This window comes from Sceloporus occidentalis, unplaced genomic scaffold (genome assembly GCF_023333645.1).
Source record: "Sceloporus occidentalis isolate IW3139 unplaced genomic scaffold, rSceOcc1.0.p SCAF_5, whole genome shotgun sequence".
Classification (NCBI taxonomy): domain Eukaryota; kingdom Metazoa; phylum Chordata; class Lepidosauria; order Squamata; family Phrynosomatidae; genus Sceloporus; species Sceloporus occidentalis.
The window spans coordinates 69,336,580-69,351,742 of NW_028316985.1; the positions used below are offsets into that span (position 1 = coordinate 69,336,580).

The 15,163-nt window shown below is 40.1% G+C and overlaps 2 protein-coding genes across 2 annotated transcripts in view; one reads left to right on the forward strand and one right to left on the reverse strand.

Annotated features, from left to right (window-relative positions):
• Positions 1–1,662: 1,662 nt before the first annotated feature.
• Positions 1,663–6,767, forward strand: LSM8 (LSM8 homolog, U6 small nuclear RNA associated). Its single transcript, XM_089524348.1, has 4 exons — positions 1,663–1,851; positions 4,161–4,201; positions 5,755–5,882; positions 6,509–6,767. The coding sequence occupies exons 1-4, from the start codon at positions 1,821–1,823 to the stop codon at positions 6,597–6,599; spliced, it is 291 nt and encodes a 96-aa protein (XP_089380474.1). The 5' UTR covers positions 1,663–1,820; the 3' UTR covers positions 6,600–6,767.
• Positions 6,768–7,433: 666 nt separating this feature from the next.
• ANKRD26 (ankyrin repeat domain 26) overlaps positions 7,434–15,163 on the reverse strand; it is a 76,751-nt gene continuing 69,021 nt past the window's right edge. The window contains exons 39-40 of the mRNA XM_089524349.1: positions 13,160–13,205; positions 7,434–11,718 (exon numbers count right to left, since the gene is read on the reverse strand). Coding sequence (XP_089380475.1) covers positions 11,570–11,718; positions 13,160–13,205 — 195 coding nt within the window. The 3' untranslated portion in view covers positions 7,434–11,569. The remainder of the gene's footprint in view (positions 11,719–13,159; positions 13,206–15,163) is intronic.

Consider the following 15,163-nt stretch of genomic DNA (forward strand, 5'->3'; position numbering starts at 1 on the left):
TTTATGTTTGTCTTAGATTTATAATTTTATCTTAGATATAATTCAATGAGATATAGAGTATAAATCAATTAATTCACAAGTTGAATATGAAGATATATTTCTAAAATCATTTGATGCAAGCAGACTTATCAAACTGGAATGTGTTGTTTATAAATATATAAATAAAGAATTAATGTTATTTCGTATATGTAATATACGAATAATATAATAAATATTATAATATGAAAAAATGTCCTTGAAGTAGGAAAAAGACCTGCAGCCTACACACAGTGGTCCCCAAATTGTGCTCTTTAAAGGGTTTTGGACTTCAGCTCCCAGAATCCCAGACTATTGGCCAACGTGGCTGAGGCTTCTGGGAGCTGAAGTCCAAAATCTCTTAAAGCGAGCACAGTTTGGAGACCCTTTAATTTAGGATTGTAATGTAGCAGAAGCTGGAAATAAAGAGTGAAGGCAGATATAGAACACTCCAGAGTCCAAAACCCACAAGCGACCATCCTCTTTATGGGACAACTCCAAAGCACCCAATACACCATGCAAGCTTTCAGAGCTACACTGGCTTCTTCATCAGGCCAAGATGTTGAAAATCATACAGGAAAGGGAAAAGGCGATGATGTTAGGATCCAACTTTCTGTCCCAGACGTTTCTCTGTTGTCAGTGAAAATGGTATTGAGGGGTTTCGATGCAAGCAAAGACCACCCTCTTCTTCTTGGGACAAAAAGGATAATAAAAGACAGGCAATGAAATTTCAGCTCCTTTAGCAACAGAAAAGTAACTTCTCTTGAGATCCAGAAATCAGGGTTCTTTATAGTCCACATTTGACTTTAGGATGCATCCGCACTGCAGAAATAATCCAGTTTGGCACCACTTTGATGGGCATGGCTCAAGGCTACAGAATTCTGGGAACTGTAGTTTGCTGTGGCACCAACAAACTCATGGCCATTAAAGTGGTGTCAAACCGAATTATTTCTGCAGTGCAGGTGTGGCCTTTGGTCTAAAACACACTGCAGAAACAATCCAGCTTGAGTCTGCTTTAACTTCCCCGGCTCAGTGCTAGGGAATCCTGGGAATTGTAGTTTATTGTGGCTCCAGAGCTCTCTGACAGAGAAGTGTCACCACACTACAGTTCCCAGGATTCCCTAGGACCGAGCCAGGGCAGTTAAATCGGCCTCAATCTGGATTGAGCGTTTTAGACTTTTGTTGTAACTTTACAGGAGAGGGGGAAAAAGCGGGAAAGGCAGATCCAAGAGCACCTTTTGAGTTCTCCACAGGCTTTTAAACTAACGGACTGTTTTACAAACGCTTTCTTGTGGCGCCCTCTCACTCCAAAACATGAGTAACAGCCAGTATTGTTGCTGTTGTTGTTTTAGGTTTATAAATTAAAAACAACAACAACGCTGTTTGGGGGGATTCTCTCCAGTGTGGTGTAGTGCTTTGAGTGTTAGACTAGGAGCTGCGTCCACATTAGGGAAATAACCCGGTTTGGCGCCGCTTTAAGTCTTTTGTGGCTCAATGCTATGGAATTCTGGCCCAAACTCCAACTCCCAGAATTCCATAGCATTGAGCCACAAAAGACTTAAAGCGGCGCCAAACCGAGTTATTTCCCCAATGTGGACGCAGCCTCTGACGACAACGCCATGACAGTAGTAGCGCCACCCCTGTCTAAACATAGCCTTTCCCTTTGGCGCATGCGCAATGGGGCTACACTAGGCCATCATCAACCACGCAAGAAGACGAGGGGCCTGTTGAGGAAAAGCGTTCTTGTTTGGTAACGTTCAGGGTCAAAGTTCCAGAAAGCAGAGGCCGCTAACGTTGTCGTCGCCATGACCTCCGCGCTAGAAAATTACATCAACCGTATCCTTGGTTAGGAGAGAGTTTTTAAAGGGGCTCTGACTAGAGTCATGGGAAAGAAGATGGCGCGTGGGGTGGCTTTTGTTGGGTCGAGGAGGGGAGGCGAGGCGGGGATGATGAAGAGTGTGTGTGTGTGTGGGGGAGAGAGAGAGAGAGAGAGAGAGGGGCGTGTCTGTGTAACCGTTGCTCTTTCCCGTCAGCCTTTGCGCGCGCGCGCAGCAAGAACGACTGAGCCGTTAACGTTCTGTTGGGAGCCGTTGCTATTTAAAATTGGGCGGGAAAACAAAACGAAAATGGCACTGCTGTCTCTTTAGGAAAGCAGTGTGTGTATATGTATATATGTGAGGATGTCCAAAATACGTTGCACAAATAAACCACTTTGAGACCGCTTTACCGGCCCTGGCTCAGTGCTAGAGACTCCTCTAAGGATTTTAACTTATTGTTTTACCAGAGCTCTCTTTTGACAGAAAGTGAAAGGTCTCATAACAAAACTACAGCTCCAAAACACACACACACACTGCAGAAATAATCCGGTTTGAGACCATTTTAACTGCCTCTGGCTCAGTGCTAGGAAATCTATTGTACTTTATTGTGGCATCTGAGCTCTCACTCTCTCTGACAGAGAAGGCTAAAGGTCTCACAAAACTACAGTTCCCGTAATTCCATAGCACTGAGCCAGGGTAGTTAAAGCAGTTTCAAACTGCATTATTTCTGCAGTGACATTTGGACCATATATATATATATATATATATATATATATATAGAGAGAGAGAGAGAGAGAGAGAGAGACTGAAGTTTGCCTCAGGCTTCATTCACACCACAGAAATAATCCAGTCTGACACCGCTTTAACTGTCATGGCTCAGTGCTGTGGACCTCTGGGAAATGTAGTTTGCTGTGGTGCCAGGGTTCTTTGATAGAGAAGGCTAAATATCTCTCTAAATGTCTCACCTACCCCTGGATATGCTTTCTCCCTCTTACTCTAGCAGCTGTTTGAGAGCTTCTCTTCTCCCAACCTTTCCCCAACCTTTAAGAAAAAAAGCCCACCTTTGGTAAATTCTTCCAAGCAGCTAGAATTCAGAGGCATAGTTTTAATTCGCATTGAAGTTTGACACTGCTTTAACGGCCATGGCTCAGTGGTATGGAATTCTGGGATTTATCATTTTGTGAGCTATGTAGCCTGTCAGGGAGGTCTGGTGCTGCAACAAACTACGTATCCCAGGATTTCATAGCACTGAGCCATGGCACTTAAAGTAGTGTCAAAGTGCGTTAATTCTGCAGTGCAGGTTCAACCATAGTCATATTAGTTTGGGTGGAATATCAGTATGCAAAGGGATATGCAATAAAACAGTGTTAAACGTCAAAATGTTGTGTGTGTGTTTTGGGGTTTTTTTTTTGGGGGGGGGTTGTTGATAATGTGCCCAATCTTCTCCCCTATGCTTTTGTGGAAGAGAATTATGGCAACCCCAAGTGAGCAAGATACTCCTCTGACTCACTAGACCAGTGTTAGTTGAAGTGGCAGCCCCTATTCCAGGCCTGCTACTCCCTGTTGAGCTCCCAGGATGGAAGGGGAACGATTGCTGGTCCCTCAGATCAAATATTTATTTAATTTGTATGCCACCTTTTTCTCCATAGGGACCCAAGGTGGCTCACTGACGAAAACATTTAAAATCTCAGTAAAATTCAAAACAAATAGCCTGGGAAGCACTGATGCATAGACAACATGGAAGACCTCTAGGACTACCTGAGAGCCTTCTCCTTATTGGAATTCTCCCAGGAAGGCATTGGCTGGAGCCTTAGATTAACACAGTCATGGACAGGTTGCTATCTCCTCACTGTTGCCACATATGCAAGGAGTCAGGATGGCATCCCATCCACACATGTGGAGACCCCTCAAGCAACAGTTGTTACCTGTTCTGCTTAAAGTGTAGTATACCTCTCCTGGGACCTACATATGGTCCTGAGGGTGCTAGGTTCCTAGGGGAGTCTTCTCTGAAGCACCTGCGCTGGAAGGGGTCCCTCCTGGCCATCACAGCTTCGACACGAAGGGCATGGGAGCCAGAGGCCCTGTCAGCCCACAAGCAGTCATACATCATTAGAACTGTCTCCATGATGATTTGGCTGTCACTATCTCCTGTTTAAATCATTTTATATGGTTACGTTTGTAGTGAAAACGAATAGTGAGGATGACAGTTCTTAATGAGGAAGAAGGGAGCTAGAAGAGGCTGTTTTGTGGATACAAGAATAGGCAGAGCAAATGCATCTAAGTTATTAAAGCGCCTTTGTTATGGCTGTTCTTTAACTTGAGTCTCAGGTACTGTTGCTGTAATAACTTCAGATGGTCGAATGATTGTGGTAAGAAATATAAACATCCTTTTGCAAAGTTGTTTGTTCTGTAACAGCCATTGATACAAAGACATCTGTGGGGGGGAAATTACACATCACTTACCATATGTACTCTCCTACATGTTGATCTCGTATATAAGTCCAGGGAAGGTTTTAGGGTCAAAGTCATAGATTTTGATATGATCTGTAGGTTAGTTGAGGGTAATATTTAGGGGAAAGCACCACTTCTGTCCCTCCTTCTCTGGACTTCTCCCCACCATCTAACACCACTTCCCTGGTGTTGGAGGAGAAGCCTTGAACAACAGATTGGGAAGGGAAAGAAGCTGATGGGTTTGGTGGGGAGAGAAGCCTTTAACATCAGACTGGGAAGGGAATCACCTCTTTCTCTCTCTTTCTCTCTCTCACACACACACTTGCCTGACAGCTCTTTCAAAAGTCAGTGCTGAGACACACGGGGTTGTATTACAGTATTGACTCATATATAAGTTGACCGAGGATTTTAGGGTCAATTTTGGGCATAAATTTCTTGACTTGCAGTATACAGTACACAAAACATCTGTGACTTGTAAGAGTACCAAACTTTGGCTCTTGAGAGGATGAACCTGTTTATATACAAAATTGTGAGATATATATATATATATATATATATATATATGGTAACTGTTTTCCTTGCAAATCAGGGTTTATTTTTCTTCTAACCTTATTTTCCATTCTTTAAAAGTGTTGCATTCAGACACACGGTGTCTGTGGTGGCGGCAGCAGTTAATCAAGGGTTTTGGTGTCTTGTGGGGAGATGGACAAATAAAGTTCACACAAGGACCACGAGAACATCTAGGCCCCCACATTTGATACTGTAGTAGCGGGGTAAGTGGATGCTCCCACAAATTGGTAACAGAGATGGGATTTGTGGGAGTCCACACATTTGGTGGCAGTGGTTGGGATAAGTAGAACCTCCCCCCCCCCCCCCCCAGAATCTCAAAGGGAAATATAATTGTGCTGATAACATGGTATTATTTAGTGCAAGAAGTACCTCTGAAGATTTAGTTCAGGACAATCTGCTTAACAGGCGTGTTACAGAGCGCCGAAAAGCGGCGCTCTGCCTGCGCCGTCATTAGCTGTGTCGAGAAGCCCCAGCGGCCAAACCGTGAGGCTTCCCGGCGCAGCTAAAAAGAAGCTCCAAAATGGCGCTTCTTGCGTTGCGGAAATGATGTGACGAGGCGCCAATGGCGCACTTGACACGTCATTTTCGTGATGCTATCCAGCACATAAAAATGGCTGTGCCCGTGTGTATAGGGCGCGGCCATTTTTACGCCCCCGTCACATGCTAGGGGTGAGGCTGGTATGGACGCTAGGTCCTCGGCCTACCCCTAGCACGTGACGGGGGCGCCGCAAAGGGCCGTTCGGAACGGGCCTGAGCATGCTATTTGAAGCTATATGATTGTTGGTAAATGTTGTAGTATTTAAAGCTTTCTAATTGGTGTTAAATGGTATGATATATTTAGGGTATGTTTAGGGGATAAGATGAATGAAAGAATTTGAAATCTCTCTTTAATTTTTTTAAGGGAACTCTCAAGGGCTTTGACCAGACCATCAACTTGATTTTGGATGAAAGCCATGAACGGGTGTTCAGCTCTTCACAAGGAGTAGAACAAGTAGTATTAGGATTATACATTGTAAGAGGCGATAATGTGTAAGTTTGCCTTTTTCTCCGCTTTCTGTTTTTGTTAGTGTAATTTGAGCTGCAGTAGAAACTCATCTATCTAAAGGTTTCAGGTAGGTTTGAAAGCTAGTTATTGTTATACAATGTAGGCATCTTTGTTAGGACTTTCTGTGCAGCTGGTCGATGCATAATTTCAGACTTAATTCTTGTATTAATATGAAACATTGCAAGTACATAGAAGCCAAGCAGTTGCTCTTTTCCCCACTGCCCTTTCCCCTACCCCACACATAGTGAATTGGTAAACTATAAAGTTTCACATACTTTATACCTCCAACTGTGGAAGGAGATACTCTAAGGGAAGGCTACCAGAGTAGCCAAGCCTTTTGCTCAGAATTCATTCCTATGTGTCATATAGTGATGTATTTGCTAGTACGTGGAAAGCATAGTTGAATTGTACTGTACTTTCCATGTGTAATGAAAGCTATCTACATGTTTCATTTTGATGTTCATCTTTCAGGATAACTGCCAAAACCTTGTGTGCAATATTAAACAGAATTGACAGACAATGTTAGATTGACAAAAATCTTCTGCCATTGTTACCAAGTTTGCTTTGAAACTTATTTCACCTATAGCAAATAAATCAATTTCTTTTTCAGTGCCGTAATTGGAGAAATTGACGAAGAGACAGACTCAGCACTTGACCTGGGGAATATTCGAGCAGAACCCTTGAACTCAGTAGTACATTGAGTTCGAAAAGGATGTAGAAGGACTTCTTAAACCTCCAGCTGTACAGAACTATTTATACACTGGCATGGCTATTTTTTACAAGTTATGTGTAACAACCTGACAGGGGGATACTTTTTTATTTTGAAAGTTACTGTTTGATATGTATATTAAAGTGCCCATTTTATTGAAGATTTGTGAAGTTTTTTAAAATCCACAACACATCCAAAGACCAGTAGCTTTTACATCAGTCTTGTATACATTGGGGTTCACATGACTTTGCTTGGGCACATTTAATAGGCTGATCCTAAGCAAGTTCACCTTGTGTTCTACAAGTGACCATTAAATCAGAAATGTGTTTAGTTCATTGATAGAACAGTAAAGTTAAATTTAGATACTTTATATCATAGATTAATAATCTTGCATTAAGAAAAGCAAGATATATTAAGGTAAAAAGGTAAAGGTTTCCCCTTTGACATGATTGTGAAGTAGGGAGCGGTACTCATCTTCATTACAAAGCTGAAGGGGCAGCGCTGTCACAAGATGACTCTGTGGTTATGTGGACAGCATGACTGCAGAGAATGCTGTTACCTTCCCACCGAAGTGGTACCTATTTATGTACTTGCACTTTTACATGACTGGCAGAAACTAGAACTGGTGACAGGAGCTCACTCGGTCGCACAATGCTTGGTTACAAGGTACAAAGTTTCTCCTTCCTCCAAGGAGAATGGAAATACTTATTTATAATTTTGTTCCCCCACTCCTATTGCAAAAGTATAAATATGTTATAACAACAACGTTGTGATAACAAATAACACCACACACCTTTCATAGTAACTTCAATTTTTTCCAGTTATTTTAATAATTTATAACCTGCCTTTTTCTCCAATACTGGACTGAAGATGTCTTACAAAACGTTACAACCAGGGGATATTAAAACACATACAAAACATCAGTAATTACAAAAGGTATTTTAAAATACATATGAACAATCTATAGAATTTCTTAAAAACGAAAATACCCAGAAGATACAACTCAGCAAAACAGCATACCTATTCTACTCATGTTATATGTGGCCTCACAAAATGGTAGCCCAAATCCTGCACCTTGTGTTCTTGTAGATAATGAGGTGGAAGAAGAGTAGAGAGTAGTGGCAAGACTGGTAGTAGTAGACAGGCAAGATCAGGAGGCTGAAAGGATAGGAAGGTGAAGTTGATGGGAGAGTCATGTGAGCACTTGGTGCCCACTGGGATTGGTGAAATAGGGATAACGGGCAAAAGCTGGTACACATGCAGGCATTGCTGTGCTGCTAATATACACGTTTCTACCCTTTTCCCTTAGAAAGGGTGGAAAAGAACGAATTTGAGACTTATTAGAGAAGGGTGATAATTTTTTCTGATATTTCAGAAAAGGGGGCTTTTGAACTAACTGATGATATAGAGAAGAAACAGACCAGCTTGAAGCTGTCCCTTCCGAAGACACTGGAGCTGTGGCAACCACACGCTGTAGCCCCAATCTGCCTTGAAGCCGCTCCAGAAAGGAGCAGCAAAGATGCTCCTTTCTGAGCCATGGAAAATCCCCCTTTAGTGGCTGTGCATGACCCCATGGTGGCTTCAAGAAGCTCTGCGGAGTCTAAATGCTGCACTGCCAGAGCCTCTTGAAGCTCCCTATGTCTGGGTGGCCACCCGGCTTTCAGGTGTTATCACAATGGCCTGTAAACGCTGCGTCCTGATGATGCCCTGAAGGTGTGTCTTTTAAGGACCATCTGTTCTGGCGCCCAGTTAGAAAAAAAAATAGGGTGGAGAGTTCTTCCTTTTACAATTCCTGTGAAATGTGCCCTGTGCTGCTCAGGCAAAATGGTTGTTGCTGTTCTCCATCCAAGTGGGAAAGTGCCTAAGCTTTTCTGCCTGCTTAGAAAGGAAACCACTAGCCTCCTTGCTCCACTTAGTGGACAATGCTGGTGGATGTAGCTGCTGGAGTCATGACTGATAGTGGTTATCTGTCCAGAGGGAAGGCTTTTGTACACAAAGAGCTCCCTGGCTGATAGTCAGTTTATTATGTACTTAAAAAGCTTTTTTTTCCTTCCGAAGAAGGCTGCCTGTGAAGTTGGTGAATTATGCTAACCATTCAGAAATTGTTGTAATCGAGCTTTTGTTGCACTAGTTACTGTACAAACTGCTTGCTTAACGAAAATATCTTCAAGCAGTTCTGCAATCCACTGCATGCCAGGTATTCTCTCTCCTTCCTTAAAAGAATCTTCATTTTTGTTGATTTTTAATACTGGACTAAGTATGTGTTTTTGCACTCATGCTTGTAGCATTCAGCTATTTATCAAAAACCCCTAAAAGGTCACTGTTCCTTAAAAAAAAATGGCATATCTTAAAAGAGATTTATTTATTTGGAGTATTACAGTTCCCTGTCCTCCGGCTTACAATCTAAAAAGACATGACAAAAAGGAAGGGAATGGCAGTGGGGAAGGGGATCAGGTCCAGCAGTTCTTCTCTTCATATTTTTTGTGGGTTTTTCGGGCTATGTGGCCATGTTCTAGAAGGGTTTATTCCTGACATTTCGCCAGCATTTGTGGCTGGCATCTTGAAAGCCTTTGACTTCACAGTTCTTCTCTCCCTCTGAAACCTGGACCATGGCAGATGGACTGGAGGGAGGGACTCTCCTTCTTAGTCCAGGCTACGCCTGATGAAACTGGGTCTGACTCTCTCTGAAGCTGGATGGGATCAGATGGACTGGACAGAGGGCTCTCTCCAGTCCATTGACACCATAACATTAAATGCGTATGAAAGGTTAACGGCTGTTTAGAATTATCTGTCAGAGATCTTTTGACACAAATGATAAACTTCCTCCCAAACAGCTAACTTAGGGGTAAAGCAGACTGGTGGCTTGGAGGGGCCTCGATTGGCCCCTGATCTGATGGCAATCACAAGGCCCTCTCTGAAAGCAGGCCACCACTGCAGTCTCAAAGGGCTGCCAGCAGGTAGACTTTTGCTGCTCCTTTTGCCAGGCCGCCTTAGACGACTTCAGAGCATTCTGACTGCATCAGGTGTGTGTGTCATCTGCACACCATGCCCCTGAAGCATCTGGAAGCTGTACCTTTTGGCCCTCTGTCTCAGGCCTTGTATAACTTAATTTTGTAAAGATGTGTGCCTAGTTTTTCTTTGGTTTAAATATACTTTAGGACAGATAATTTCAAAAATATGTGGCATGTGGCTTTCAAGTCATGTCTTTTTAGCGCAGTGGATTACAGAACTGCTTGAAGATACTTTTCTTAAGCAAGCAGCTTGTACAGTAATCGCTGCAACAAAAGCTTGATTATAACAATTTCTAAATGGTTAGGATATATCTCTTATGCATCATTGGAAATTAATGTCTAGACTTTGATACCTCAGATACACTATTTACCATATATACTCAACTATAAGTCCACCTCATGTATAAGTCGAGGGCAGGTTTAGGGGGCAAAATTATGGATTTTCATATGACCCTTGGATAAGTCGAGGGTGAAACTTTGGGACATGCAACAATGGATCTAAATGATGAAGCAAAGGAAAACAATGCCAAACAACCTACAAAATTATGACAAGCATAACTGTTTTGGCTCACACTAAAGGCTGGATGGAAGAGAGAATAGAGGGAGGTCAGTGCTTCCAGGGCAAATTGCTCTCTTGCCTTTCACCAGGGGATGGTTCCCTTTTTAGTAAGAGTTAAAATATAGAATTTACATCGACCAATGGATAAGTCAACCTAGGTTTTTGGGTCAATTTTTTGACTAAAATTTCTAGACTTATACATGAGTATATACAGTAGACTTTCATTTTGCTTATGTGAAGAATCTTGACTCATCATTTCTCCTTGAAATCTGGGGCAATTTCCCCCAGGAACCATTCTGGAAACTGATTTTTCCCTTCTGTTGTTATGTAGGGAAAGTTTAAAATCTTGCAATCTCAAGGAACCGCTCAACAATTCAACTGTAAGATTAAAGGGCCTAGAAGGTTCATAAAGAAAAAAGTTAATCCCGACAAATAACTGTATTTGAATGTTTGCTAAACTGAACAATATTGACTGCCAACAATCTAAGGTAACATTGAAAGTATTTACACCTCATCCTTAAACATCTCCCTGAGCAACTTACAAACTGTCAGTTTGACAGTTCCCTGCAATCTAAAAGTATTTTATTTCAAAGAAGTAAACAAAAAGGCAGAAAAAAAGAAGAAAGAAGAAAGTATAGTGTTTTACATGTTTGCTGAGTACTATTGGTCTATGCCACAGTTATAACAATATAAGGGCATTTAATGGAATAAAGATAGTGTTTTATGTTGCTACATTGAGATCACTGGCACTGTATACAATTGGACATTCATATCCATGTGTGATCCATTCCAGACCACCATGGATATGAAAGAATGTGGGACCTCAAGTCTCATTGCCCCTAATAGAGGCATGACATGCATGTGGTCGTATGCACTGAAAACAATAATGTTGAACTTTAAATGTTGGACTCCAGTGCCAAACATCTATTGACAAGAAGTAGAAAAGTTCAATGTCAGTGGAGTGAAGAAGGTACAGCAAAGAAAATGTACCAGAAGATTTCAAATACTACCTGTCTATATGGTAATCCATTTGAAAAGTACAAAGTACCAAATATATGCTAAACTTTTCACAAAATTCTTTTGATTTCAAATCTACATATAACAGTTAAGGACTTGACCTATCTAGAACACATAACATTGGCAGTTCTGTACAACATAGTTTAGTATATAGTTGTTAAAGAAGGCATTATGGCTCTCATTAGAAATAATAATAAAAAGACTATACAGCTGTGCAATATTTTTCCAGATATAAGTGCCATGTGCCTGATATGTTTATAATGTAATTCAAACGTAATTCAAAACTATAAAATAAAAGATTTCACATTTGGTTCATTTTATCCATTGTGAAGTAATACAGCAATGTTACACCAGCACGTTTTCATTAAAAAATATTCAAATCAAATAGTTTTTCTTTAAAACATCAAGATATTGTTGTGTAGCCTTGGATACTTGATCTTGTTGTGCATTTGGGCTTTTAGAAGATCCGTCAACAGCTCCTATTGGGGAGACTCTAGCTGACCCAACATCAAGTTCAGCTTTTGCTGGAAAACACAAGAAGTTTATAGGTAGGTTCCCACCAGTTTGACAGAAAAATAAGCAGCTATTTAAGAGGCAACAAATAACCATAAAGGAAACTATTTTGGCAGGACTTTTACTAAAAATCTACTTATTTTGTTCTGAAAGTATGAACTGCAAATGTGAGAACTGTCCGGCAATGTGTTTGCAAAAAATGTACTTATTAGAGAAGTGACATCAAATAGATTTATTTGAGTTAAACCTGCCAGCATATGTTATTTGCACAATGAACAAGTCCAAGGGATTGGCATTGTAAGATATGGTGTGGACTTTCTGGAAATTTTTGAAACAAAACCTCTCCCACTATTTGAAAATAGAGTGAGATTTTACTTTAGCAGGTTAGATTTTTATTTTGAAGACAAAACATATAGTATACACACCTTGTTGTATGCCTTCAAGTCATTTCCAAGCTATGTCAACCCTAAAGTAAACCTGTCATAGGATTTTCTCGACAAGATTTGTTCAAAGGTTTGCCACTGCCTTCCCCTGAGGCTGAGTTTAGCATGTGACTTGCCCAAGGTCACCCAGTGAGTTTCATGGCTGTGCTGGGAATTGAACCCAGGGCTAAGATGTGAATGTTACCTAGGTGCAGTGTATACCATGTTCCCACATTTGATCAACTCAATTTGAGAAGTCATATATTATTACATAAAGTTAAACCTAAAAGTCTGCATTAGAGTTTAAAAATAAAAACAAACTAGGAATATAATTAATTAAAGGACAACAGAATGCTTGATGCAAAGCATGGCAATATATGTCTACCTGAGGGTTTGTTCCTTCCAACACAAGGTGTGTTGTTGTTGTTGTTGTTGTGTGTCTTCAAGTCATTTCTGATTTATGGGGACCTTAAAATGAACCTATCATGTGGTTTTCTTGGCAAGATTTGTTGCCCTCTCCGAGACTCAGAGAGTGACTTGTCCAAGGACACCCAGTGGATTTCCATGATCAAGTGCAGATTTGAACCTGGATCTCAAGAGATGTAATTCCACACTTGAACCATTATACCACACTGGCTCTCCAAGACAAGGCAAAGGTACTCAATTTGGTTTCTTTGACCCAATTTGTGGGCTCCAGTGCCCCTCTCCAATACAGAGGGCCTTTGGTATCCATAGGTGTTTGGTTCCAGAACCCCCTGTGGTACTAATATTGGTGGATGCTCACGTCACACTAAACACAATTGCATAGTGGAATGGTAACTCATGGTGTCTCCCTTTAATTTTTTTAAACTAATAAAATTAATTAAAATAGGCCTTTAGTAAACATTTTATATTTCTTGCATCTAGTTTGAAAACTGAAAAAAAATATTTTAGAATAAAACCTTGTGTATTATTACTGCTATTGTTTTTTGTAGGAATGATTCCACAGAAACGAGTTTGCAAATTTCTAGCATGCAGTTTACTAACATACCTTGGTCTAGCTCTTTGGCGATGTTTTTTTCCAATTCCATTTGCATCTGAAATTACATTTAGATTATGCTGACATTAGCTATAAAACAAAATATGTAAAAATCCCTATTATCCCCTGCATAATATTAACATCACAGAAAATAGTATGTTAGGTTTAGTATTAAATTTTTATTTCAATATCATTTTGATACTATTTTCCATGGTATCCTTGAGTAACACATTTAATGGCAATGTTTTATGAGAAAACTATGTGACAGTATATAGTAAAATGAAATTTGTATCGTGCAAAAAAAAAAAACCCCTAAAAAAGGCAGAATTTTATTTATTTATTTTGTAGAAGCTTCTTCTACATTGCTCCTGAACAACGTACACTGGACTTTACTCACAATATTCTAAGTCGAGCAATTTTAGGAATTTCAAACTAGCATGGCCTTACTCTCAATTCTCTCTCCGACAGCCAGGACAAAGGCCACACAACCAGGGTTTTGAGGGACACACTTGAAACTTGCTCAAGGTAATTTCTGACTTCTTTCAATATTCAGCTGATTTTAAAGAATTGTTGACAACCTCCTCTAAAGTAGGAGCTTCTAACTAAAATGTCAAATTAGAAATTAAGTAAAGTTCATAAATGACACTGGCCCAAATTTCATTGGTACTGCCAATCAAAGTCAACTCGCTGAATCAAGTGCTAAACAGTAAAATCAGCAGATATGCTGATCCATTTATTCCTTTAGTCATTTAATTGTTTTTACTCGGTCACTGCTTCTGGAGCCTCTATGGGCTGGGAGGTGATAGAGAAATAACTAGAAGAAAGTATGTCAGAGCTAACAGTTGGAGTCAAGACTATAACTATAGTTACATTTTAATCAATGTTATGCAGTTAATATACAATATAAAAAGAAAAGTACAGTTTGAGAGATTTACAGAATTGTTCTAGCCATGTAGAATAGTTTGTAGTTTGTATTAGCTCAATCCTAAACTTTTAGGATAAAGTACAATTTTTTAATTGATCTGTCACAAAATCATCATAATTGTACTGAACAATGAATCACATGGCATTAAGCAATGCTGACTACACACCTTGTCAAGTATGTGGTTGCAGAGAAGAGAAGGAAGAAATAGACTTTTGATCAAGGAGCTGAAGAAGTAAAGAACAAGCCATATAAGTATAATGTTCTTGAAGAAAGATAAATGAAGACCAGTTTATAAGTGATAGACAGTGATAGAAAGGAAGGCTTTATCTATAAAATAAGTATATTTGGATCTATGCCAGGTATGTAAGCCATTTACATGTAGTAGTATGTCTCACTAAATTTAGTGTTACTTACTTCTGAGGAAACCTACAAAGAATTTAACTGCAAGACTTAAAAAAAGAACAATCTGGAAAAAATAGTTAAACTTTTCTATTAAAATCAATGAGATTGATCCCGGTCTCTGGGATTTGAACAGGATTACACCATGACTAATAGAAGAAGAGGACCAAGTCCGAATATGTAATAGAATATTCTATCAGCTAAAAAATTAATAATAATAAAAAAATCAAAGAATGATGAAGATGGCAAAAATAACAGAAGCAGTACAATAATGATCAGGGCTGGGGGAGGTATGGCTTCTCCATGTAGATTTAAAGGGGATCACAGAAGAAAAAAGTTTGAGAAGCACTGCCATATGATAAATACTTGTATTAATATTTTAGAATTGAATGATAGAAGTGATCTTTATTAATGCATTTTAAACTCTTTTTAAACATGGATGAATTGGGTTTCGAAAAAGTGAGTCCACTTAAAATATCTGTGTAGATTCAGTATTGCTTGCAATAGCAGATACCCTCTCAAATGAAATTTTCATGGGGTATACAGTCGCTCCTCCGTTTTCACGGGGATCTGTTCAAGACCCCCTTCCCCCGGTGAAAATATATTCAAGTCCCATTGGCTTAAATGGCCATGCACCATTTTACCCAATGGGGCTCGCCCCTCCATGAATAATCGAGAACATGGACTTCATG